Source organism: Phalaenopsis equestris, unplaced genomic scaffold (genome assembly GCF_001263595.1).
Source record: "Phalaenopsis equestris unplaced genomic scaffold, ASM126359v1 Scaffold232685, whole genome shotgun sequence".
NCBI classification, from domain to species: Eukaryota; Viridiplantae; Streptophyta; class Magnoliopsida; order Asparagales; family Orchidaceae; genus Phalaenopsis; species Phalaenopsis equestris.
The window spans coordinates 195,178-222,717 of NW_018250648.1; the positions used below are offsets into that span (position 1 = coordinate 195,178).

At 33.9% G+C, this 27,540-nt stretch overlaps 1 protein-coding gene across 3 annotated transcripts; it reads right to left on the reverse strand.

Moving 5' to 3' along the window:
- Positions 1–27,540, reverse strand: LOC110038362 (zinc finger CCCH domain-containing protein 7). 3 transcript variants are annotated; one of them, XM_020743171.1, is made up of 8 exons: positions 26,505–27,540; positions 26,283–26,421; positions 26,065–26,136; positions 25,835–25,963; positions 14,532–14,582; positions 5,549–5,689; positions 4,882–5,421; positions 1–370 (listed from the first exon to the last, which is right to left on the reverse strand). In XM_020743171.1, exons 1-7 carry the CDS (start codon positions 27,491–27,493, stop codon positions 4,891–4,893), a joined length of 2,052 nt encoding a protein of 683 aa, XP_020598830.1. In that variant the 5' UTR covers positions 27,494–27,540; the 3' UTR covers positions 1–370; positions 4,882–4,890. The 3 variants fall into 3 exon arrangements, with proteins under 3 accessions (XP_020598830.1, XP_020598831.1, XP_020598829.1); XM_020743172.1 differs by lacking the exon at positions 1–370 and having other exon boundaries at positions 4,612–5,421; positions 26,283–26,412; XM_020743170.1 differs by lacking the exon at positions 1–370 and having other exon boundaries at positions 4,612–5,421.

The window sequence follows — 27,540 nt, forward strand, 5'->3', positions numbered from 1 at the left end:
CAAGAGAGCCCACAATCACTCTCGTTTCCTTTCATCCTTAAGCCAAGGAGGGTCGGCAATTCAAGTACAAATACCATTGCCTTATTAAAAAGCAATCTTTAGTATTCGATGATGTTACACCTATGATCCCACTAAATGTGGTGCTACGAAAAACAATTAGCGGCATGAACAAATGCATGCTCTCACTGACAGGGCATTAACTATATTTTCAAGTCAATAAAGTTAGAAGACATTGCTGAATCATAAAAGCTTCAATCGTGCCAATGTATGTCTACACTGACTAGGCACACTCAAACAGCTATGACACTTCAGCTTTGCACCGCCCAGTTTTCACAGGCCGTATGTTCAGCACGCATCCCGTTTGAGACAACTGCAAATTGAATTAAAAAAGTCATTATAATTTTGACAATCATGCCCAACTAATATTAACTTCAATAGCTTAAACCACCTTAATTGTTAGAACTAATAAAGCTATTTCGATGAATCTTAGAAGTCAAAAATTCAAATACTTCTTAATATTTAGAATCCTTAATAAAAAAATAAAAGATGGAAGTTGGATTTTTTTCACTTTCGATTAAAGTAAATCTATATCTGTCATTTAGAATATAAGAAGAAAGAAGTTAGGTTACAAAAAAGAACACTTTTTTGTTATCGTGGGAAATGTTTTGGCAATATAATATAATAGATTTCATTGGCACCTATTATTTATGTCGTAATAAATCCAAACATTGGCAATGTCATAAATTCTTTAGTAAATAACTAAAGAATTTAGATGGATGGAAGATACGAATGAATGGGATTAATCGTAAAGAAAAAATATATATATTTTTAGAAGTTCACAAAAACCTTGAAGGTTTGTGGGTCTCCTTATAGGTGTTGTCCGGAAAGAGGACTTAATAATTATTCATTCCCTGCAAGTCGAAGATTTCCATTATAGATAAGAGTTTGAAAGATAATGTTGGTATTCTAGCAAGAGTCGCACCAGAAATGGTGCAGGCGAAATTATAGATAAGAGTTTGAAAAATAATGTTGTAAAAACTAATAGAGTGGGAGATAGAATTATAGCCCTTAAGCTTATTGTTGATACTATAACTTTTAATATTACAAGTGCTTAGGCTCGTCAAGTAGGTTTAGATATAGGTTATAAAAATAAATTTTGGAATAACTTAGAAGGTTTAATACAAATGATACCTCTTCAAGAAAGAATTTTTATTGGAGATTTAAATGAACACGTTGATAGAGTGATAGAAGATTTCAAAAATATTCATAGTGGCTACCGTTTTGGAGTGACTGATGAAGAAGGTATAGTTATTTTAGATTTTTCTTTAGCGTATGATTTTGTTATTACTGATATTTTATTCTAGAAAAGAGATGAACATTTTATTGCTTATAAGAATGAATCTAATAAAGCATAAATTGATTATTTTCTTATGAGTAGAAGAGATCGTCGATATTGTAAATATTATAAGGTCATTCCAAGTGAGGATTTAAGTACCCAACATCGTTTATCAGTTCTAGATTTTAAGATGAAGAGTTGTAAAATAAGGAATACTAGGACCCATCATCGTAGAATTAGATGGGGGAGCCTAAAAGATACAAATAAAATTATTTTTACGAGTAAAATTCAAGATTTAAAAATTTGGGATGTTCATGATGAAACAAATCTTATGTGGGATTAAGTAACAAACTCTATTAAACAAGTAGCAAAAGATGTACTTGGAGAAACAAATAAAAGAGTTTCTTTAAATAAAAATATTTGGTGGTGGAATAATAATGTGCAAGAAAAGATAAAATATAAGTTGTTATGTGATAAAAATTAGTTTAAATGTAAAAGCTTAGAGAACTGGGGAATATATCAAACGGCCCACAGGAAGTGTAAAAGAACAATCTGTGTCGTTAAAAGTTCTTCTTTTAATGATCTTTATAAAAAGAGAAAAGAAAAGTATGGATTTCACTTAAGTAAAGTCCATTAAAGATGAAAATCAAAAAATATTCAACATAGGTTATTCTGATAAACTTTTTAATGAAGTTTCTGAAAATATGATCGACCATAGTGATCTTAATATCGTAAATAATAATAAAATATTTCATTTTTACCCTCGCATTAGTAAAAAGAAGTTGAGAAGGCTTTAAAGAAAACCAAGGGTGGAAAGTCTGTAGAACCTTATGATAACCCAATAAAAGTGTGGAAATATTTAGGAGAATTGGGAGTTTCTTGGCTTACTAAACCCTTTAATATTATTGAAAAACTAAAAAGATGTCTGAGTAGATGAAGAGTATTTTGGTCCCCATTTTTAAGAATAAAGGGGATGCACAAGAGTGTAAATTATAGAGGAATAAAGTTGATGTGTCACATTTTAAAATTATGGGAGAGGGTAATTGAACATAAATTAAGACGTATTACAAAGATTTCCATAATCAATTTGGATTTATTGAGAGGTTTGATGGAAAATTTTAGAGATAATAAGGGGAATCTACATTTGATTTTTATTAATTTAGAAAAAACTTACAATAAAGTTCCAAGAGATATCCTTTGGAGAGTTCTTGAGAAGAAAGATGTTGATATAACTTATATTCAAGTCATTAAAGATAAGTATACTAGAGTTGTTACTTGTGTTCGAACTGAAGGATGATTGACCAAATATTTTCCTATTTTTGTTGGATTACATCAAGGATTGGCTTTAAGCCCATATTGTTTTGCTTTAATTATGGATGGTCTTATTGGACATTTACAGAAGGATGTACCTTGGGGTATGCTTTTTGCTAATGATATCATTCTCATGGATAGACGAGAGAAAAGGCCCAGGAAAAACTTGAATTATGGAGGTCTACAATGGAGTCTAAAGGCCATCATTTGAGTAGAACTAAAACTGAATAATTGGAATGTCATTTTAGTAGTGGTAGATCTAGTAATAGAAGTGTAACTTTATGTGATCAAATTATTAAAATGTGTAAATGAAGTAGATATCTCGGGTTTGTTTTTCAAAGCAATGGTGATATAGATGGGGTTTAAATTGGTTGGTTGAAGTAGAGGAATGCTTCAGGCCTTTTGTGTGATAGAAAAGTACCGCTTAGACTGAAAGGAAAATTTTATAGGACGGTGGTGAGACTTGCAATGCTCTATGGCGTTGAATGTTGGCCTTTAAAAGCAAACCATAATATTAAATTAAGTATTGTCGAGATGAGAATGATTAGGTGGATGGCTTTACACTTAGAGACAAAATGTGAAATGAATATATCTGTGATAGGGTTGGTGTAGCTCCTGTGACACGCAAAATTAGAGAAAGTCGTCTTAGATGATTGGGCCATATTAAGCGTCGACCAAATGATCCGATTAGGAGAGTAGATGTTTTAGATTTGACATATGTTTATAAAGGTAGAGGTAGACTTAGGAAGACTTGGGCTTATTGTATAAAGAAATATCTTAATTTATTAGAATTAAATGAAAATATGACACTAAACAGAACGCAATGGAGAAAACGCAATGGGAAAAAGGATTCATGTAGCTGACCCCACATAGTGGGATTAAGGCTTTGATGTTGTTGTTGTTGTTGTTGTTGTTGTATTTCAATTGATGGTATGACACATACAATTTATGCAAAAAAAAGGATGGGTACTTTATTTGAATTTGAATGAATTGTTATTTCATTCTTTTCCCCTTTGGATCATAAACAAATAAAAAATTCTCAAGTAATCAAGATCCATAGAAAATATGGTTACTTAGATGAAATAGTAAAGTCAACGGTATGGTGGATACTATGAAATTGGAATGATATCTAAGATAATTCAACAATTTCATTTTAACTTTGTCCAAAAAGAAAACACCGTAATTTTTCCAATAATTCTGTTTTTTCTTTTTTCATTTTTTTTGTTATTTTGTACTTTACAATTCCTTTTTTGTGGGATCATTTTCCTCGAAAAATGATGAGAATAATTATAGAATGAATTGCTAATTATGCCTAGATGTCGAATAAATTAATTTCTTTTTTATAAGACCTCTTCAATTGAAGCCAATATCTTTCAGGAACGAAGATTCCTTTACTAAAATGAACGGACCATAACAGTTGTTGGCTCAATTCCAAGGAATTTATACAAAATCTTTACAGAATTATTATGAAGCTACGCAATTAGAAATTGATCTCTATGATCAAAATTATATACCCTATAAGATAGGTATTATACACACAAGCAACGAAGAGCATATAATAGCTTTGGAATATTATTTTCAAGCACTAGAACAAAAATCATTTTTACCACAATCTTTTAACAATATGATTGTGATTTGTCATTACATGCGACTATCTTTACTATAAAAAAAAATATAATTATATAGTAAATATTAGAAAAAAGATAGGCTTTTTACATATGAACTGTCCAAAATAATGATTTTCTTCAGCCGTAGCAAGGAAAAATACTTCACGAGAATAAAAAAAGAGAATAAAAAAAATCAGAAGAGGTATGGCCTATATACTGCACTGTATTGATCAAAAGTTGAATTGATAGAGAAAGCACCGTAAAGATGCATTACTAAGCTATTATTTCGTAAGTAAAGTTTGTAAGTGCTTGCTTATTACAGATAAAAATAGTAAAAAATCAACATATGAAATTGGTATTGAGCAGAGATGTAGCATCAAATTCCGAAGATAGTAAGTTCTTTTCTCGATGAATCATACGAAGTCTAAAATTAAGAAATTTGTGTGGGAAGCTAAAGCAGCTACTATCGAACCCATAAAATACACCGAAGTTGTACAAGACACAAAATTTAGTAAACTGCCTACATAAATAGACATGCTAAAGAATCCTTCCTCACTAAAATTGAGACTGTAAATTAAGCTTAATTAATTAGTACAAAAAGAAAATGAGTGGGTAACAAAATTATACTTGTTGCTTCTAGTCTGCACCACAAAACAAGAACTCGTCCAAAATTTTTGCAGCCTCTGAAACTTTATCATTAGCAGTTCCACCAGGATGAGCTGCAGGCGATCCCTTGGTGGCATTCCCTGAATCCTTGACGGCAAAGTCATTTGAAGAAACATGAGCTACTAATCCACCAGACATCACAGAATTTTCGGGCGGTAAGGAATTCCATAATAAATTCAAGGCACTTTTGTGCTGACGCGCCAACAAATCATCTTGCTTCTGGTGATTGTTGTATGCTCCGGTGTGACAGGACTTGTTCACAGGAAGGTTTTTCTCAACTTTGTTGGTAAGGTCTGTCTGGACTGTCCCAAATGAAATAAAACGTATACCTTTTGGCACTCGATTAGCATCGGTCAATGGCTTATTTCTTAGTGGCACCGTTTCTATAGTTTTACTTTCAAACGGACCTATGCCAAGAGGAGAAGCATGAGAGTTAACAAGCTGGTTTTTAAATTTTTGTTGTTCCAAAGTCAACAGTGAATCTATTTTGCTGTCTGTTAACTGAGAAGAAGCATCAACAAATTAAACTGGTCAGAATACTATGATAAATTCTGGAAATATGAAATATGTAGCTCCTGAACATCAACAGATTAACAGAAATGGCAGTTGCAATAGTTTCAACAGATACCTTATGAGAAAACTTGCATCTATCTCCTCGATTACAACTGCCTGAGGACAAATAGTTGAGGCAGGGATATTTCGAAAGTTCGTGATCATATGGGCAGTCATCACCTCTCAAACAAGAATTACTAACAAAGTATTTGCACGGCTGAAATTCAAAATATTTAAGAACGATCAAACACAAAATATCATGCAGATTAATTTGACCAGTAAAAACAAAAATATAACCACAGAAGACAGTAGTTTTATTTATCTTTTTATCAGTGTAAAATATAGTTGTATAGAAAGGGACAATATGGAAAGGAAATAGACATAAAATTAGTTTATGATTGTTTTCCTGTCGGTCGTTGTCTTTCAGTATGTAACTTCGAATACAGAAATTGTGAAGCAAAAAAGAGCAAGCAAGGTTTTTCTATTTTCATAACGGCTGTGGCACCAAAACGAAGTACACAGCAAAGCATTTTCAAGAGGCCCGCTACTATCACATTTGTTGATTTGCTGTTGGTGTAAAAAGCAGTGAGTGGAGTCAGTGGGCCAAGAACGGCAGTAAACCAAAGACCAATTTTGTGATGCTTTTCGATATCTACTTATGCTTTGAACAAGGGAAGCAACTTTGTAACACCTGTTTATGCTTTTCAAGACAGCAGAATCGGTTCTACTGCATTTGTCGACGGATAAGCAAATTATTTTATAGAAACGTTAAGCTGTAATAAACCTAAAATATAGGAGTTATCAAATCAGGCATAGTTTCATGTAACAAAATTTTATCAAAAGCAATTTTAAAATTTCTGCATGTAAAAATGCCCTTGGGTAGACATAGCATCATCGAAAAAAAACTATTTTCCTTTTCCAATTTACACCTGAGGGCCACCTCTATTGCACACCACATGCAGTCTGCACATGTTCTCATCAGGGTACCCTTTTCACAGATGGACTTCTTAAAGTTTCTTTATCAAAGAATAGTCTATTATTACTAAATAATTAATTGAATAATTGACTAATCAGTATTTTAATTAATTTAATTCATTAATGCAAAATTCCTAATTATTACATTATTAATTTTATAAACAATACAATTTTTGAAATAATTTAGCTGATCCCATTTATTAATTAATAAGCATGACTTTGTTAAAAATTTAATTATTCTCACAGTGACTTTACCAAACTAATTCAATCATCATAGCACTTCGAAAGGTAGATTTAACAGTGATTTTATCAATTTCATTTACTTTACTCGACAACAGCACACAACTCAGCACGAGACAACATAGGTTTAAGCAACCCTTGAAAAATTCAATATCATGTCTAAATACATAAAAACTCATTGACCTCACAGAATGGATAAATTAATTGACCTGAAAAATCTGATCAACTGGGAACCGACACCAAAACCGCTGGTTTATAATAGATCCATGGAGAATAAACACGTTCCACAAATGGAGGGACTGCCCATACATAAAAGACTTCTTAAAAACTTAAAAATGCTTTAGGTCTTACATGCCACATCTTTCCCCAATTCCCTCTCTATATCCATTAAAGGGATAGCAAAGATTCATTGGACGCAAAGGTTCATAGAACTCCATCTACACCGACATCATTAGTGTATAATCCTACATGTTCCTAGGACAAGAGTCTTCATAACAATTTGTGCTGCATGTCAATGCAATCATGTATTTGTTCAAACATATCTCATCATGACTGCTCTCATACCATACATGATAACTTTTTTCTAAAAACTGAAAGGATTTGTTTAATTTTAATTTTACGCTCGGTTAGTATTTTTCAATAATGAACTAAGAATGTGTAATAAATTACAGCTCATGAATTCTGTTAAAGCATCCATTTTTTCTTGCTGCTATGTCTACAATTACTGTTATTTATGAATTAGCTTAAGGTACAAATTCCTTCAGTCTGTCAACCTATCGTGAGGGAAAGTAAGTCACAACACAGCTCAAATGGTAAAGCCAAGAAATTACGAGTGTTCTGGATATTATGTGTTATTTAACTATTTTTAAAACAAAATTTTGATAATTATGTCATCTTAACAATATGATAAATTAAAATTATTAGAATATATTAAACACTTCATAATAATTGCTCAAAATTTTAGCATATGATGTGAGTAACATAATATTTTTTATAAATTTTGGCATGAGATGTATGCTTCATGGTGGCAATCATAAGTATGCCTCAACATGAATAATGCGCACGTCATTCACTTGGATTGAGGCATAAAACTCAAAAATTAAGTTTATAAATTTAAGAATTTGAAAAATAAACTATACACTTTCCAAGTAAACATCCTAGCTAGTAAACACTCTCCTCCTATCTCACCCACATGCACTCGCCTCAACACAATAGTTTATTATTATTATTATTATTATTATTTTCTTTAGAGTTACACAATTGTTAAATTGTGAACATACAAAAAATACTAGGGCAAAGATTTCAAAAAATTGTTTTGAATGATATGTTTTGATTACGTGTGACTCATAATATAGCAATAACTAAACTCTTGGTTCATATTTTAAAATAGTTGATTAAGGAAAAAAAAAAGCCTAATATGAATTTCATTTATCACACAACAGATTAGGAAAGAGAGATTGAGGCATAAAACTCTGGAAGAGAGGAGCCTATTTATGAGTGAATTTAAAAAAATAATTGATGAAACGTGGGAGCTTCAGCTTCAATAGCATTCACATGCAATAGAATATTATCTTAATCCTCAAAATCAACATGCCTAAGTCAACCAATCTATAGATTAAATTTGGTTTAAGCACTATTTGGATAAACTAATAGCCAACTCCACCAAGAAAACAGAAAATTGATCTTCAACTTAATAGTATTCCCAAATTAGGCATGATTATGTAGATAATAACAAGAAAACGATACAGTGGCAAAAACGTTCCAAGGTAATTTTTTACAAAAGTTCCACCAAATTCGTAGAAAATATTCATATTATTTTTTTAAAAATTGACTGATTTGTATATTCAATTTGGAAATGATACACCAAAGTTATAATAACTTGCTATCAAAATATTGGGGCTTACATTCTGGACATTCTGAATTTATCATAATTTTATGCTTGTGAAAGATTCTTTGTGGTATTTTGCAGGTTATAAGTGTTGAGCATGCAAAATGAAGTCAGAACGCACGATATGGTGAATACGAAACGAGGGTCGCAATCTTTTCCACTTAAAAAATTTCATTATCAAAATTTAAAGACAAACCTTAAGTCATCTCTTATTAAGCAAATTGACATGAACAATCCATTAATTTCATCATAAAAACTCAGAGTCATTCATTAAGAAGAGAAGTAGTAATTAAGGTAAAGACCTGATATAAGGCGGCTCAACTATACTCCCCTTATCAACAAAATCAGGATAACATATCACATGGAAAATACATTAGGAAAACACACATGTGAGAAAATGCCAAACTCATCAGACTCTACCACTATCAGCAGCAGTATGTTCTTAAGGCTCACTATTGAGTAAGGGAATAAACCAGACGTCCTGAAGCTATAAACTCTATCCTTTTCTACCCACGTGCAATCTTCTGTGAAGAAGCTCCACTTGATTTATGATCTTCAATGCTCTTATGGCCAATCGATGGACAATATCTCGCTACGACACTAGTCGCATGTGCTAAAGCTCATCAAGAATTCTCCCAGATGTTGTCTTCTGCATTTGGTACTAATGACTACATTACTCTGAATCAAACCTCTACTAAATCCACACGAATTGAACTTGGACTTCTTTTCATTAGATCCCTCTGCTTGATCTACATGTTCTCCTTCATTAATACTCTTTCTCTTGTATGTCTCCTAATACTTTTAAGTTAATAATCGATCTCCACTCTTCTAGCTTGTTTCACTAATATTGAGTATTACCCCAATGGCACCAACGGTTGTATGATCGAATTATTTAATCTCGAAAAGAATATGTAGCACTTCTCTTTTACATTAGTGATCAACTGTGAAGCATACTTGACAATACTGATAGTTTTCTCTCGTTGAACCAATCTGATAAATTTGTCATGCGTTTGTCTTCGAGTAGATAGAGGTACAAACCACTCTCTGAATAGCTCCACAAATTCCTCCTAACAAACCATCATATTGGGTATGTCCCCTAGCTTATCTTGACACTATCTACGCCACCACCTTTCGGCTTCTCCATCTAACACAAATGCAGCTAATGGCAGTCTTCCTTCATCCGAGAAGGTCGCACTATCCAATATCTTCTCAATTTGCACCAATTAATTCCCTGCTTCAATCGAATCTTCAATTCCCTTAAATAATGATGGACGTAAATCTTGCAATATTTTTTAAGTAATTATCTACAGAAGCTACATAACTTCCAATAGGCTACGAACTGGACACGTGAATTAGTTAAGTCATGGTCGTCTGGGCTAGGACATTCGTGTTCACATTTATAGTAGATTCTATTTTATCATTTTACATCAGACTCACTTCCTCTATAGTTTCGGGTGCATTTTTATGTCTGATGGATATAATTATTAATTTGAGTTAACCAAAATTTTTAATTTTTATTATTATTATATTTTTTTTAATTATCTTATTGGCTCTTTCATTAAGAATGTATTAATTAATCATACATGGGGCTTGAAATTTACCAATGTGGGTACAGACGGCCGGGTTGTGACAATTAAGTTTACTATATTCATTAACATTTAACAAATGAACGAGGCACTACAGAAATTAAATTATCGTTTTTATAGATTGTTTGCATCATTTATAAATATTTTCTCTTCTATTGATCATCTTTTATTAGAGAGAGTCGTCTTAGAAGGTTTGGTCCCATTAAACGTCGACCATCTGATAATCCGATTAGAAGAATAGATGTTTTAGATTCGATTAATGTTAAGAAAGGCAAAGGTAGACCTATGAAGACTTAAGCGTATTGTACAAAAAATGATCTATTTATTAGAATTAAATAAAATTATGACACTAAATAAAATGCAATGGAGAAAAAGGAATCATGTAGTTGACCCCATTAAGTGGGATAAAGGTATTGTAGTTATCGCTTAATCAATTAATTACACCTGAAAAAAGTTTAGAATAACTATGAGTTAACTAAAATCAATTAGTACTAATACTTCTAAATTATAGTAATCACAATGAAAAAGAAAATAATATGTATGTTAGTCAAGCTTTTAAATAAATCAATATAAAACATTTGATATTTTATGAATATGATCACTCACAATATTTCGTAATAAATAAGTTATTTCACTATATCAATAATATATCATTATCATGTTACATATGTACAACCGTTACAGGAGCACCGTCTAACAACTGTACATTCAAAAAACTTCAATAACAATATTTTTTTCCATTTAGGTACAAGAATACTTTAATTTTCCCCCACGAGTATCATAATTGGGTGGCTCCATCATAGCCAAGCATATACATACAAAAATACTACAAAAATCATTATCTATTAATAATTATTTCATCCTCATTTGTATAGCAATCAATATAATATTCAATATTTATGATAATTTAAATAATATTGAGTACACATATCATCCCTATAGTAAGAACAAAAATTCAATAGAAACTAAAATCTTAAGTTTGCAACAATTTCAATATAACTAGTGATAATACCGGTAAATGTATTTGCTCTTAGAAGAAGTAAAATAATACTATAATATGCGAACATGAGTCCTCAAATCGAAAACGATTTATTTGTTCTTGTATTTTTCCTTGATCTCGATTCTTCTAAGACTGATGCCTATAATAAACATGACATTAACAAAAATAAAATTTAATTTATTAATATTATTTTAATAAATTAATAACTTTACATTATTTAAATATTTCATCATTTTACTTTATGAAATCCTAATTAACTTTATTTTGCTATTTAAATTCATTAATTAAATTAAACCCAAACTTTCCCAATCTTGCTCCTCTAGCTAACACACTTCGCGTCCTTCTATTTCCCTCCAATCTGAAATTCTAAACTAAGTCCAAATTTAATAAAAGTTTATATTAACATTACAGTGTTTGTGTGTGTATTCTTATTAAATTAATTAATCAAAATTATTAAAACTTACATTTAAACCTCATTCGAGAGTCATAATCCACGCTAACCCATCTCTCTCCTCTGGGCACGTGATGTTGCTTCTTCTTCTTTGCACACAAAGACACTCGACTCATTCTTCCTCCCACTTCTGCCATAAGCCATCCCTAATCTCATCTTTTCTTCCACTTCTCTTCTTTTATGGTCGCCTAGGACACAGTCATGCGCCTATACACAAGCATAGAGCTTCCCTTCCTCTGCAGGGGTTCAGTCGAGGCAATAGCCTTCACACGGCAGGGAAAACTGCAATAACTTCATTCTTCTTATTCCTTTCGCTTCCACTTTCTCTGCACACGAGCATAGCATTGTTGCCATAACCTGCTCGACAACACCTCCTAAACAAACCGTAGTGTCCTCCTCTCTTTCGTACCAGAGCGTTCAGCTCTAAAAGTAAGTCGATCTCGCCTTTGACTGCGATGATTTATAGAGCAAAAAATACCCTTTCCTTTTCCGACCAACTCACTTCCTCTCCCTCTCTTCGACTCCCTCGAGAAATCCAAACGAAGCATCATAAAAGAAATTAAGGAACTAGCCTAAACTTGAAAGCTTGAATTAGTCAAAACAAAGGAGAAATCAAAATGCCTATAAAAAGAATTATTGGAGTTGAACTAGACAAAATACGAATTAGCCCCAACAAGGGCATCATAGTTGGCTTATTGGACCAACTAAAGGAGTAGCATCACAAGACAAGATTGGAAGAATGGTGCTACAAATATCCTTGAAACTGGTTCTTTATTTCTAAATGTTAAAGGTATATGCCAGCTAGACTATGAAACAAGAGAGGGAACTTGTAATTACTCAAATGAAAGTTATAACCCATTTGCCACTTCTCCTTATGCTTGTATGGGCTGACCCTATCTCCCTCCCTCACTCTAGCCTTTGAAATTTAAAACTAATGTAAGACTTTATGAATAGTTTGTTGATTTTAAGTGTTTTGACCAAAAGTTCTTATGTGTTCGTGCAAAAGACTTTACGAACACATACATGAGCGCTCCCTCAAGCAAGAGCAGGTTTGGTAGTCGGTCCCATCTTTGCAGAGATTTAGTGATCTTTTAAAATTATCATTTAGATGAGTGTAATCTCAAGTATTTTACATTAAAACTAATAATCCTTTGCTTTAAAAAAAAATCCAACCTTTACCAATTCACACAATTTTTACACATCAATTTTTAACAAAAAGTCATCGAAAACCCTGAAGGGGCTATTGGCAAACTTTACATGTACAAAACCTAATTTCGTTCTTGAACTCATTTGGCTAACAAAACCCCTTGGAATTTTGGAAAAAACTCCAAAACTAAACTAGAAACATTCCATCAACATTCAGTAGCATTGTCATGCCTTAATCTCATCCATAACCTACTCCAATAAAATCTCAGTCCCATTCTAAGGCTCTCAGCCAAAGCGTTCTGCCATAAGACCTAGTCCTTGATCAATGCCTCATAAAGCTCTCCTAAAATCAATGAAAAAAAAATATACATAAAATGCCTCAGAACAATTCTAAACTCAGTTTCCCAACTATTCCAAGTGACCTCAAGGCCTAGAGTCTTGCAGTTTCCCTATATCAAATTCATAAACCACAAATAAGGCTTCTCAGATTTGGCACATTTTCTTGCTTGGCTTAACTCCCATTGTATGAAAACCAAAATCCGCTTCTCTTGAACTTTTACACCTTTTAGAAACCTCTCAAGCCCAAGCAACCCACAAATTAATGTCCAAGCCATAGACATCATCATACCTCTCATCTCTCCTTCTCTCTCCTCCCCAAAAATTCTCTCCTACAATCGTTATTTCTTGTTGATTGAAAAAAATTGCCAATTTTACATTGTAGTAGTGCCATTAGACAATGCTGTCAGCAGGCAAGCTAGTATGGCCTGCAGTCTTGCCCCATTAAAAACCCAAACAAGATAAAAGCTGCATTCTGGTTTGCACTTGTAAATGCAAGACAATGAAAAAATAGTAATCATGTACTTATTTAGACAATATTCAGAAACACGTCCCCTAAAGGCAATGAACTTTATGGAAGCAAGAACTAAATGTATTGGTCTCAGAGAAAAACAAAAACTTCTAAGAAAAATTTAACAAAGAAACATATTGAAATCCAAAGAAGGTCAGAACTGCTGCTAGAACAAATGCAAAACAGTGAGAAAATAGTAAGCATGTGCCCATTTAGAAAATATGTCAGAAGCACCCTCACGTAAAATTAATAAACTCCATGGAAGCAAGAACTACATTTATAGGCCGTAGTGAACAAGAAAAACTTTTAAGAAAATTTTAACAAAGAAGCATATTGAAATCAAAAACAGTTCAGAACTGCTGCTAGAACAAAATTAAGTGAATGCAAACATAGCTTTTATTACAATAGATGCTACTGAGAGCACTGCTTCTGATTATATATTACTAATAACGAACAAGATAATTACTGCAACAGAGAACTACTTAGCATCACTTAAATTAACAACACTTAGCATTGAAACAAAAAGAAACTATCTAGAATGTAAAAGGCATTAATGCTTCTAAGCAATGCAAGAATCATTTTCAAAAGTTTCTACAACGTTGACAACATACATCAGACACATGACAATTCACAATAACCATAAAATTATGAATTTCAAAGCATCATATTAACAATAGATGCTAATGAAAGCACAGCTTCTGACTGTATATATTACTAATAATGAACCAGATAATTACTACAGCAGAAACGTACTTAGTCTCACTTAAATTGACAACACTTAGCAACTGAAACAAAAAGAAACTATCTAGAATGTAAAAGGTATTAATACTCCTAAGCAAAGCAAGAATCATTTTCAAAATTTACTACAACGTTGGCAACATACCATAAATCTATAAGTCTAAAGGAAACAGTAACAAAATGCTTACCATGGATTTTGTCAAAGGAATAAGATCATGAGAAAATTTGCATAAATCTCCCTGCAAAGAGAAAATGTTTCATCATCAAATTAATGCACAAAAAGTAAATTACAAAATGGGCATCAAATAAGAAAGGGAAAACCATGTCTTTTACCATCCTACCAAAGAGTTTTGACTTAAATACACAGAAAAATTTCAACACAAATAAAAAAACCCATGAAAAACCAAGTAATATTATGCGTATAAAGACAGTAACCTCACTACTCCAACTTCAACTCTTTGTTGAATTTGTTCATGTTGACCTTACTTTTGTGATAGCTCCCGGTATGAACATCACGTACCATATTGATGGGGATTTGTGTGTTTACACTCCAGAGAAAACTTAAATGAAAAAAGTCATGATCAATTATATTTAAAGTAGTTTCATTTTATTTAAAACTTTTAATATTTTAAATATGCCTATAAAACGAGATGTATTCTCTATTAATTTAATACCTTAGCGCAAAGTCAGTTTAAAATTTAGCATAACACTAAGGTGGTTTAGTTGGTAACCTGCTCAAATTCCAGATGGTTTAGTTCATTGTCTTTCAGCTAACTAGGAATTTCCATATGCAAATTGCTTTGCTATTCATTGCTCTTTAAGATTAGCTTTTAAATTGGTTCACTGATAAATGGAATTTATCGTACTGTTCTTATTGTTTTGTTATTCGGGGTCTTAAGATAGTGTTTTCATCTGCGCCTTTTGTGCTATATATCAATCAAGAGAAAATATGATGTTTCAGTAGTGATTTATAATTACAACTTGTTTCCTAGAGAATTTACGATCCCCATGCAAGGTTCCCAATCCAATTTTCTGGGAGTCATTTCACAGAACCAGGTTATGCAGACTGACAAGTTCAGGGCACTTAATGTAATAAATATGATGTACAATAAACTTTCATGCAATGAAATTTAGAGGATTAAGAGATTACTAGTTATCAATCAAACCAAACTTGCTAAACAGCAGGGTGCAATCTAGCCTGCAACAGCTAGATCTCAAAATGTCTATCTCAATTGCTAGAAGTTCTTTTCTTAATAGATAAATCAGCATTCATAGACATGTGAATCTACCATCATCTTCGGTAATGATGCCTTTTGTCAAGAGTTCAAGTCATTAGTCATAATGATTCCTACAGCTGTGGGTCATCTGTGATGCTAATGATAGATTTGTGTTGCTTCTATTGGCTAGAATGGGCACTGGCACTAAATGAGGAGACAACCAGAAAAAAACAACAAAACTCATAGTTAATGGTCGATATCTGCCAGTTCGTGTTTTATTACTAACAACAGGTGTAGTGGGATGACAAACAATCGCTGTGGTCATAAGCATTTATGATGTGGTTAGAACAATATTTGAGCCAATAGTTTCCGGAGGAGAATCAAGAGTTGCCTAAGCTGAGATCTCTTCTGAGAAGACTTCATTAATTGGTTAGGATATTTTGACTTTTCAAGGGTTGCATGCCGGCAACATTCAAGGTTGAGATAAATTTTGAGATTCATGATTTTCAAGGTAAACAGTTTGATACCAAAGTAACCCGAAAATAAGCAAATATGATTATTATTGCTGGAATTTAGGAAGAAGCACTATAAAGGTTCAGAAAACTGGGAATAAATGACATGAATACAAATGAGACCCTAGAGCAAGGGCATAATGAATTCCGACAGGACAATCGACGTGGGGGTGGTTTAAGAGGCTATGACAGCCAGGAAGTAGAGGGCGGGGAAGGATGCGGCAGCACCAGCAGTTGGAAGGATTCGGCGGTAGTGTGCTAAGTGCAGAGAGGGTGGCGGCCGCAAGGAGAAAGCCTGATCAGGTCGGCTGCACTTAGGGGATGTGCAGTTGGGCTGGCGGCAGTGAATCACACACAGGGGAAGGATTATTGGCAGTATCGGGTAGACGCAGGGGGCTTGGTGGCAGCAGCTTAGATGCTTGAAGGGCTTGGCAACAGCAAGGAAGGCGCAAGATAGGCTTCGCAGCAACAGGGAAGGCGTTGGAAGGGCTTGCTGGCAGTAGGTATGAAGGAATACGACGAGGGATTGCCGAGATAACCACCACTTCGGAGTAGAATACAGCAAGAGCAACATCTATCCTCAGATACAGCTCTAACAGGGAGGAGACGCCTGACGGTGGGAACTTTGAAATCAGAAAGAGCAAAACTGAACTCTAAAATACTCAAACAACAAATATGTAGTGCAAAAATGAAATAAGAGATGGGGAAAAGCGGGTGGTAGTTCTCGCCCCTTCAAACCGTCAACTGGTCTAGCTTCCTGCTGGACCGAGACTCCTGCTGCAAGTCAAGCCCCACGTCAGTCTCTCAGGTTGGAGAAGCTTCGACTTCATTCGTCGAAGCTTATGAAGCTTCGTAATATGATGTCAAGTCCGCGACATTGAATGTGGTAGAAACATTGTAGTCCCCTGGCCGGTCAATCTTGAGGCATTATCATTCAACTTTTAAAGTATTGCAAAAGAATTGTCTACTTTGGGCTTCAGTTTTCTAATTGCTCCTACTCAGAATCTCTCTTTCTTCAACCGGATCCATACTAGATCTTCTTCCTTAAAGGTGACATTTTTCCTTGTTTTGTTCGCCTATGCTTGGTATTTATAATTTTGCTTAGTGATATCTTTTCAAACTTCCTCGTGAAATTTCTGAATCTCGTGCACCCATTCCTCAGCATTCTAACTACTCACTGATGTCGACGGAAGCGTGCTAATTCAAGTTGGGTGAGCATGTTGCACCAGTACATGATCTCAAATGGGGTGCAGTCCGTATTCTAATTCATAAATCTGATGTAAACAAAATCGACTTAAGCTAAAATAAAATCCTACTACTTGATATTTTTTTCCCACAAAGCATCTAAGCAAATTTCCAAGGCTCTGTTTACTAGCTCAGTTCAACCTTCCATCCAAAGGTGCGTTGCTGAACTGAATTGAAGCTTAATGTCTAGTTTCCCCACAAAGACTTCCAGAAATGACTCAGAAACTTGACATCCTAGTCTAAAGTGATGGTCATGGGTATCCCGTGCAATCTCACAATCTCCCTGAAATACAAGTCGGCAACATGCGATGCGTCCAATGTACGGTGGCAATGTATTAAATGCACCATCTTCGAGAATTGATCAACCACGACCATGACTAAATCCTTGTTCTATTGTGTCTCGAAAGACACACCAGAAATTCATGCTAACGCCCACCCACGGTGCCTCTGGTACTGGTAAAGAGGTGTATAACCCTGCATTTTGTCCTCTGATTTATGTTATATGACAAATCCTGCATTGTCTGATGTGTTGCTCCACATCTCTAAGTAATCTGGAACAAAAGAAGTGTTCTCTCACGAGTGTGAGAGTCTTTTTTCTGCTAAAATATCCCATGAGTCCTCCACTATGGCTTTTCTGAATAATAGACTCTCTTAGCGAACATCTAAGAATGCACAACTTACTCTGGTAGAATAAGTAGTCAGACCTGTAGTATTGTCCGGTAGGCGTATCCTATCATTGTTCCTAGATTTTCGAAATCCTTATTTGTGTTGGAGGATGCTTCGTCAAGAACCTTACCTTCGAGCATAAGAAGAAGAAACGGAGGAATTTTTATCCTATAAGAAGGAAGGAGGAGCCACATGTGTGTTTTGTGTGTGAAGGAAGGAGAAGAGAACCTCACGTGTTGAGATAGTTGTGTGTTTTTGTGCGGGATCGAAGGCAATCTGAGCCCTAGCTTGAGAAAGACTGGCTGCAGTGTTTTGATTTGCAGGTGTGGTGTTTTGAATTGCAAGTTCAAGTAGAAGAAAGAGTAAGAAGAGCTCGTGCCCTAATTAGAGCGGCGCGGTGGATAAAGGAAACCGACTAGAGCATTTGGAAGAGGTAAAAATTATAAGTTTTATATTTTAATAATATAAATTATATGGTTTATAGACATGTAATAATAATAATAGTACGAAAGATTTATTTGAAATATGAAAATAAAGTTTTCATTTACTTATTTAAATTAGAGTGGACTTAGATATTGAATAAAATTAATACAAATTGTTGATTTTGATTAAGTTATAGTTTTGATAGCGAAGTTAAAGTAACATGATCACCTAGAATAAAAGTTTCTAATCAATAATTCAAATGACATAACTAATTAAATATTAATTAAACATAATTAATAATATGCTTAAAAATTTAATTTTTATGATATTATAGGTTGCTAACTACTATAGACAAAGATTAAGCGTGTTTGAAGATTTAAGACTAAACATACGATTTTGAGGTGAGTACTTGTACTTTTAAATTATAGTAGTATAATTTTTTTCTAAATCAAATGTACTTTTTTATTGTTTAAATAGGTTTTATACGACAAGATTAAAATCAAAATGGTATATTTGTTCTTTAAGTTTATTTGATCATATTAAATCATATATCACTGAGTATATGTCCATCAAATGTATAATTCAACATATTATTATATGCAACAAAAAAAATAAGAATGTGATTGACTATTTTGATTGCTTGCATATGCATGAATAACTATGATGAAGTTCACCCATTTATGGTACTAGCAGGGAAACACCAAGAAATTTGTGCACGTAAATGAAAAATAATATTGATATTGATGTGTCTTAATTGGTATGATTTTAGACGATACTCCCGTGATAGTTGCATATAGATTAAAAAAATAATGATAAGTATACAATGCAGTAAGATATAGTTAATACTGAAAATAAGCTTGAATGATCATATTCGATAGCATAAACCATCAAATGCTCTTATGTTATTTTATAGAAAATTTAATTGCATGCATATCGTCTTTTTTTTCATTGTAATTCTATAATTTAGGAGAATAAACATTCATTGGTTGTAGTTAGCTTATTATTATTTTAAACTAATATTTTCTATTTAATTATTTGACTAAAAGATGAATAATGAAGAGAAAATATTAATAAAAGACACAAACAACCGGAAATGAAGTAAATTTAACTTTATTATTTCAATTTACATTATAAAGTGTCTCTTTCATTTTTTTATCGATAATTAGATGTTAATTATAAAAAATAAATGAAGAAAATTTTAATTTCTACCACCCGATCGTATGTTCCCATCTTGGATAAATTCCAAGCCACCAGGGTTGGGTCGTGACAGTCAGTCACCTTGGGGGCTGGGTCTAACCACCATACCTAAGAAAATGTGTGTGATTAGTGTCATAAGAAACCGCGACCGAAATATAAATTTATCAGTACCCAAAAAGACGTGCACAAGCCTTCAATGCCTCTAAAGTAGCAACACAGAAATTTCCTGTCAGGTTAGGACAACCTAAACGGGTACTTATAGTAAGCATGTTTCCCTACCTCAATGGAACAACGAGAACATGTACTTAATTATTCTTTTGTATGCCTTTTAGTACGGGGTCGGCAAATTTGGTTATAGAACGATGAAATATCTTCAAGGATAAATATTGAGGTTAGTGAATATATTTAAGCTGCCGACCACCATGATTTGTGTTATGGATTGTCCCTCTAGCTCAAAAAAAATCAAGCGTTTCATTTGCAAATGCCTTGTGATTGTATCCACCATTATCATTAACAAAACTAATAATAAGCCCAAGCTTTGTTGAAACATCTCTTCTCTTATATACATGTAGACGAAAGAAATAGATAGCGTTGCAGCTAGCAGCCTCTTCAATGGAGGATTAGAAAAAATGATAGTTCCATTATTACATTGCATGCTGCTGCAGCTCTAGTTGTTGCCACCTCTCCTTGAGGGTGTGCGATCATGTCTTCCAGTGGGCATATCAAATATAGGAGTAGATAACTTGAATCAGAGCAAAGATGCTGACATATTTATACTAATCACATCTATAAGAACAGTTAGATTTAACTTTATTCTTTAAAATGACTCAACATTCTCTCTCGATGTGACTTCATCCTCGGCTCTTCCCTGAAAGTAATCATAGAACAACTTTTGCAAGAGTTGTCTTGAAGATTCCTCACACTTCTTAAAAATTGTGGGACCACTTTCCTTATTTCCCTCTGCTATGACAGAGTGAAGAAGACGTGGCCATTTGCAGCATGAGGTAGACTGCGTGATGGGTTTCAGATAGAACTGAGAGAGAGAGAGAGAGAGAGAGAGAGAGATGTCGCATGAGCCAGACGAAGTGAGGAAGTTGGAGAGTAGGCCTGCGAAAAGGTAGGGAGGAGGCGGTGCAGACTGGAGGAACATCCGAATGAATGAGGGAGGTTGATGGACAATAAAGCTTCGACTAGTAGCAGGAAGGAGATGGATTAATGTTGTGTGAGCAAACAGAGAAGATGGATTTGAAGAGAACAGAGAGATCAGAGCGTAGGGAGGAAAGGAAGGAGAACTTCGCGTGAGAAGGTGGTGGATTGGATCTAGGGAGTTTTGTGTAAGAAGCTAATAGGGGGTCACGAGATGAGATTGGGATCGCCAAATTGGGATCCTATGTAAGAGGTACCAAAATATTTTTATTTAATCTTATTATTCTGATTGGACGAAAAAGGCTATAAGGGTATGGAGCATTATCCAGTTAGCGATGGTTCAACAGAAAGAATCGAGAGCACCTTTTTTAATTGTAATTTATTTTACTTCAAGTATTGATTTGCGTGTCAGTTTCTTTTATAAAAACCAAGCAATATGGGCATCATTTCCTACAAAAATTTGACGTTATGACCGCATTAGCATGGTTCGCTTTACAATTGGAGGTCGTTTGAATAACTTCGTCGACGATTGAGAATATTTAAATCTGAATTACACGTCATGTAGGTGGCTTGTCACTTTCATTAGCTTTATCATTTGATTGCAAAGGACCTATCCTTGGGAAATTTTGATATTTCGGACGTGCTCCTACCCTTTGTTTTGCCATCGGAAGTCATTTGAGTGATTTCCACAGTTGTCGAGATGAGTTTGGTGTAAATTGCACGTGTCACGCTGATGATCCATTTATTTCACCATGCATGCTCTTTTTTTATTGTAGAAAACATTTCCTTAGGTAATTTTGATATTCAGAATGGGCTCGTGTCATTTGTTTTATCATCGGTTGTCACTTCTGCAACTTCGCCAACACTCAAAGGGGTTTGGGTCTGAATCACATGCATCGCACCGGCAATCTGCCATTTGTGTATTCTTTTGATCATGAAGATCCATCTTTAGGTAATTTTGATGCACTAAATGCAAAAAAGAAATCAATTTACAAATGAGCATTATTTGAGTTCAATTTTGGCGGACATCGAGGAATTTCACGATTAGTAATGTAATTTGCATTTATCGTTCTCTACTTTCATCACATATGGTCAACTCATCTTGTGAAGTGATGTGAGGGTCAACACAAACGAATAAGAGCAAACATTAGGTATGATTATTTCTGATAGTTATAGATTTATTTGTTTCTTCTATTGATGATTGAATTCCCTCATATGAATTAATTTTCTTCTTATAGTTTTATCAATGGAATAACTATCCTTATATGCAAAGACATAATCTGAAAAATTATTGGGAAATGGACAGTTCATAATAAGAAATACTTTAGAGATTTGGAGACACATAAAAAGCTTAGATATGTGCTAAGTTCTTAAGAACAACTTTTTGTCTTTGGTGAAATTGAACTCCGATAGATGCAACTTCAATGTTGATGTAAAAGTTCAATAAATTTTCAAAAGTTCATTCATTTTGATGAGGGAAAAAAATTAATAATCACTATTTTCTATAAACAACCATAATGACAAATGAGATATCAATTTCTCCCTAAAAAATTTTTATTAAATTATAAAGTACACAAATTCAACATGTATCCGAGCGAAGACTGGAGTCGAGCAGAAGATGTTTGCTTTGTTGTCAAATATTGGATCTTTAGAGAGTTGTGAGCACTATTATTAAAGCTTCCTATTGAGTTAAATAGTAGCTTATATCGATATTTCAAAGTGCTAAGAAAACTGTGACATGCAAGAATTTCTTTTTTCATCAATCCAAAGAGTGCAAAGCGAAGACATGCTTTTATGAACTAGATAAATAAATTTAGGTCATAATTTTCAACAATACATTGATATGTCAAAAAACACAAAATTTCAACTATCTAAAGCTAAAATAAAAATTTACATACCACACAATTTTTATGTATTTACATATCTAACACTAAACAATCATATTTATATATAAGATATTTTGGTGTTAAGAATCTATACATGAAAAGATATATTTCACTTTTTAAAAATTAGTAATAGCGGTATTTTTTATATAATGTCAAAAATGAATTTAAGTGTTAGATATGTAAATATCCAAGAATTGTGTGGCATGTGCGCAATGTTCCAAAGCAAAAGAAAATCAAAGTCATAATAATTGGGAATACTAGTAAACTTGAGCAAATAGTTGGTAGAGACAATGCGAAGCAAAAAAAAATGAGAATATGATGCAATGAGAAGCATGATTGAGAAGGAGTTCATGAGTGTGATGTTAATCGTCCAAGTGACAAGAGCTTGTAAGAAAGAAAAAATTAACATGCAAGAGTGTAACAAGAAGAACGATCAAATGGCCAATAGATTTATCAAGAGAATGAAAATCCAATGAGTACCAATTCAATTACTAAAACATAATGATAAGCAATTTAATTATTAAGAAATAGCGAACAGAATCAAATGTTTGTGTTTAGGTATCGTTGCATATGCTAATTTATGGCACATAGCCATCACCTCCCTTTGCTTCACACCTCAAAAGCGCCTAGAAATTTATTTTTAATAACACTAGATTCTAAGTTATAGACCAAAGATAAATCTAGAAACATGCTTACCTTCAAAGAATATCTTTTAGAGGAAGCAATAACTTATCACTCTTAAGTAAAAGAGATGTTTTTGAGCATTCAAGAAGTGGAAGCCACATGTTGATAAAAAAAATATTAACGAAAATCATGATGCTAAAGAGTGAAAATAATTTAAATTTTGCACTTCGAATTTTAAATTATTTTTGTTAGAAAAAAAAATATAATTGCATATAAGATTGTGATGGGTGCACCTTAGCAAAATGAAATGACATAAATAGGGATAGACAACTCTTGGAAAGGCTAAAACATATGTGACGCCAGTTTTAGCAAGAAATGTTTGGCAAAGCCTTTTTAATATTGTATGCTACTTGATGAGCTACTGCCTAGATGCACTTATTAAGTTGACATCTTTTAAGGGATATGGTCAAGCCATCCTACAAATGATTGACTTTGAAAGGTCATTAGTTGTCCTGCTTAACTTATTTCAACGAGAATAAACTAGACCCTAAAGTTAGAATGCACATACTTTATGGATATTCAGATGGAGTGAAGGGATAAAGACCTTGGTACATTTCTGTCAATTCACATGGATTCCTCAATAGTGGGAATGTGAAGTTCAAAGAGACCTAATATTTCAGCAAAAAGCTATTGTGGATTTGGGAAAGCATCAAAAAGTAAAAAAAATATGTTAGATTTGTGGTTGAGCATGATAGTCATATGATTACCTGACATAAGGGCCTATTTTGTCTAGACTGAAGGAACTGACACCACCACAACTAACAACAATAAAAACCTTTATCCCACTACGTGGGGTCGGCTACATGAATCCTTTTTCTCCATTGCGTCCTATTTAGTGTCATATTAGGGCGCAATGTAGAAAAAGGAGGGACACCACCACAACCGAAAAAAAATAAAAAAAATACTTTTAAGGAGAAAAAAGGCGTATTAGAGCACCCAAATATCTGATTATGAGGATTCATCTTTTACTCAAATGGTTATTAATACCAAGCATTACAAAGTCTATCATTGAGCACGAGGTATCCATCTTTTGAGTAAGCAATAAAAAAAAATAAAAATACAAATAAAAATCAAGGCACTAGGCCAAAGCTATAATAGAAGAGTTGAAAAGAGTTGAACTCTTTGCAAGAGAATAAACATAAGATTTAATTAAACTCACTCAAGGTAAAAGGGCCATTGTAAATGAAATTTTAAGACAAAAAGGAGGACTCCATGGTTGAGATAATATCAAATACAAAATCCAATTAGCTGAAAAGGACTATAATCAAAAAGACCATATGGATTCCATAAAGATATTCTAATTTATAGTCAAGCATAGTTGTATCCATAGGCACAATCTTACTTGAAGTAGTACAAGAAGTTTGATGGTTTAATTTTAAGTAATTAGTTTAGGAGAAGCGCATCTGATAATTGTGTGCACCATAAGTGGCTTACAAAAAAATCGTTTGAATGACAACTTTTATATGTTGATTACAGCCAGAGTTATATAGATATAAGATAAAAGCTAATGTCAACATAATAGTAAACATAGAACATCTTGGTTTTACTAAAACAATTTTGAAATAAGGGAATTAAAAAAAAACTAATAATAGTAAAATAGGTTTTGTAGTATATTTAGAGGTATTGCGGATTTTGAGTTGATGTATGACAAATATAGAGTAGTAGCAATGTTGGAGATTTTTTTATTCTAATTATACTAGTAAACTTGATAGGAGGAGGTTACAAACTAAATATGTTTTCAATCTCTAAGTGGCAATAATATAATGTAAAGTCAGGGTTAAACTTTTTAGTTTATATATTATTTTAAAATAAGTTTATCCTCAATAAAAAACTGGAGCCAAAAACCAAAGCCTAAGTCACATTTTTTTTCATTTGTTCACATTAAGAGGCTCCTAACAGCAGCAAGGAATTAAATAAACAGAGAAGTAGAACAGTTTTCACAGTTTATTCCTGCTCATCCTCCTCCAGTGCCTCTAGCACCACAACTGGCTCCCGACTCCTAACACCTACCACCAAAACCTGAACAATTTATCAAAAATAGCAACCCAATCTTCTTTTTCTTTTGCTTCGCCAAGCAAATCCAACTTCGCTATCTTATTTGAACATACAATCCTCCTTGTATCATCACAATTCTCTAATCCCTTCCACAATTACCAAGAGACCCAGCCTAGTGGAAGCTTACCGCAAAATATATTAGTCTAAACCAATTTATAGATATGTCACATAGGCATCTTGTTAGATACAAAACCTACACATGCACAAGATGCAGGCTGTTTAAAACAGACCCCTTTGCATTGGTAAAATCATAATGCATACTTGCTGACTAAACTAACCAACATATCCTAAGCATGATGTGTTCAAGAAAAAAATTTCTAGTTATTTATGGATTCTTTAAGGCATGTCAATGTTACCTTGTAGTTAGCAGCGAGAGAATTCCCCTTTAAAGAAGAAAAGAAAAAAAAAACCATTTGGAAGCCATCTATGTAAAATAGGAAATACAATAACAGAGCAAAACCTGCTGACACCTTCCCATCCGGTAAAAGTTGCAATATTTTACTTCTTTTGGCTTCACAATCGCATGTAACTTCAATTTCTTAACACCTTGTTCTCGGTTCTTCTGTGCTCTTTTCCTTTTCTTTGCAATCTGAAAAACCAAGCAGAAATTTACCAAAAGTTACGCTTTTCCATTTGAGCTCTGCTCATTTACTTCAAACACAGCATTTAAGCAGGGAATAGAATACAAACCTTCTTTTTAGCCTTTCTCTCCTCAGTCAAAGTACTATTCTTCTTATTCTTCTTCTCCTTAGCTTCCACAACCTGAATCATGCAACATTGTTTAGATAACCGGACAAGTATAATAATCAAATATAGGGGTCGAAGCAGTAACATAAGAAAAACAAGAAAATCAGAAGAAGCTGCACCTAAAAAACATTCAAGTAGATATATAATCAATGTATAACTACCTTTCGTTTCATTTGGGTTGCTTTAACGATTAAATTCTCTTCTGATCTATCTAGTGGACTGGCTCCAAACTCGGGAACTTCAATTTTGTGAATACAACTTGAAGTAGATGCAATATTGCTGAAATCATCCCTACATGGCCAGAAAAATCAAATTATTTCAGGAAGCCCATCCGATTTTTGTGTGATCAGGAAAAAAGGAGATTCTAAATTCTGATTACCGACCCTTCTTTCCTCTGACCGTCTGGAACTTTATCATTAATATCAACAAGTTCTTCTAAATCCTGGACTTCATCAGAAATTTCCCCTTCTTCCACTTCTGCACCGTCAATTGGATGATCTAAGTTGCGCAATTGGTCATATTTGAAGTTTTTCAAACCTGAATAAACCACTATAGGAGTGGAACAAACGCCTGGTTGCTGTTTTTCATCTTCCCCTTCTTCTTCTTCTGCTCCTTTGAAATTTTCATCCTGCGTTTCAACCAAAATAGCTCTGTCATAACCAGTACCCTCCTCACTGCTTATCTGATTACCAACGTCCACAGCGACATTCCTAGTAGTTTCCGCATCGTTTAAAAAATCATAAACTCTCCTATCCACCCTAGCAACCTCCAAAACCTCTCCGAGATGAGAAACCCTTTCATCTGCACCATTAACTAAGGCTTCAGCGATCTCCAATTGATTATGCGCAATGTCCACAGGAACAGTTTGCCCACTCCCTTCACGCGATTCCGCACTATGCTCCTCATTAGGTGCATCAATTAGCCTGCCACATTCAAACATAATGCTATGGAGCTCTTCGCTGTTAACGCGCGCTTCAATCTCCTTCTCATCACAATCGCTGAGATCAAGGCCGAACAACATGTCACCGTCAACCGAAGCTCCCTGTACCCCGCAATCAGCATTGTGATCACCCTCTTGACTCTCGGCCGAAGTTCTCCCATCCGAGGTTCCACCTGCCTCCTGAACTTGATGAAGCTGGCCTCTAACTTGAATTGAAAAAGGATTTTTCACGGAGAGGGTTCTCCCTGGCTCTGTCGAAAGAGAAAAGAGAGAGTTGTTGACACAACAGGAGAGAATGCGAACAAGAGAACGGTGCGATGAACTATCGAGGTGAATTCGTCGCGGGATGTACGATGAAAAGCTTGAGCATTGTCCCGTAGGAGAGTATAGGGTTTCGAGATCGTTCCCTATTCTACGGAGTACCGATTCCATATCACAGTGCGAAAGAGTGGAAGAGATGGCGCCGATCAGCGTCGAGG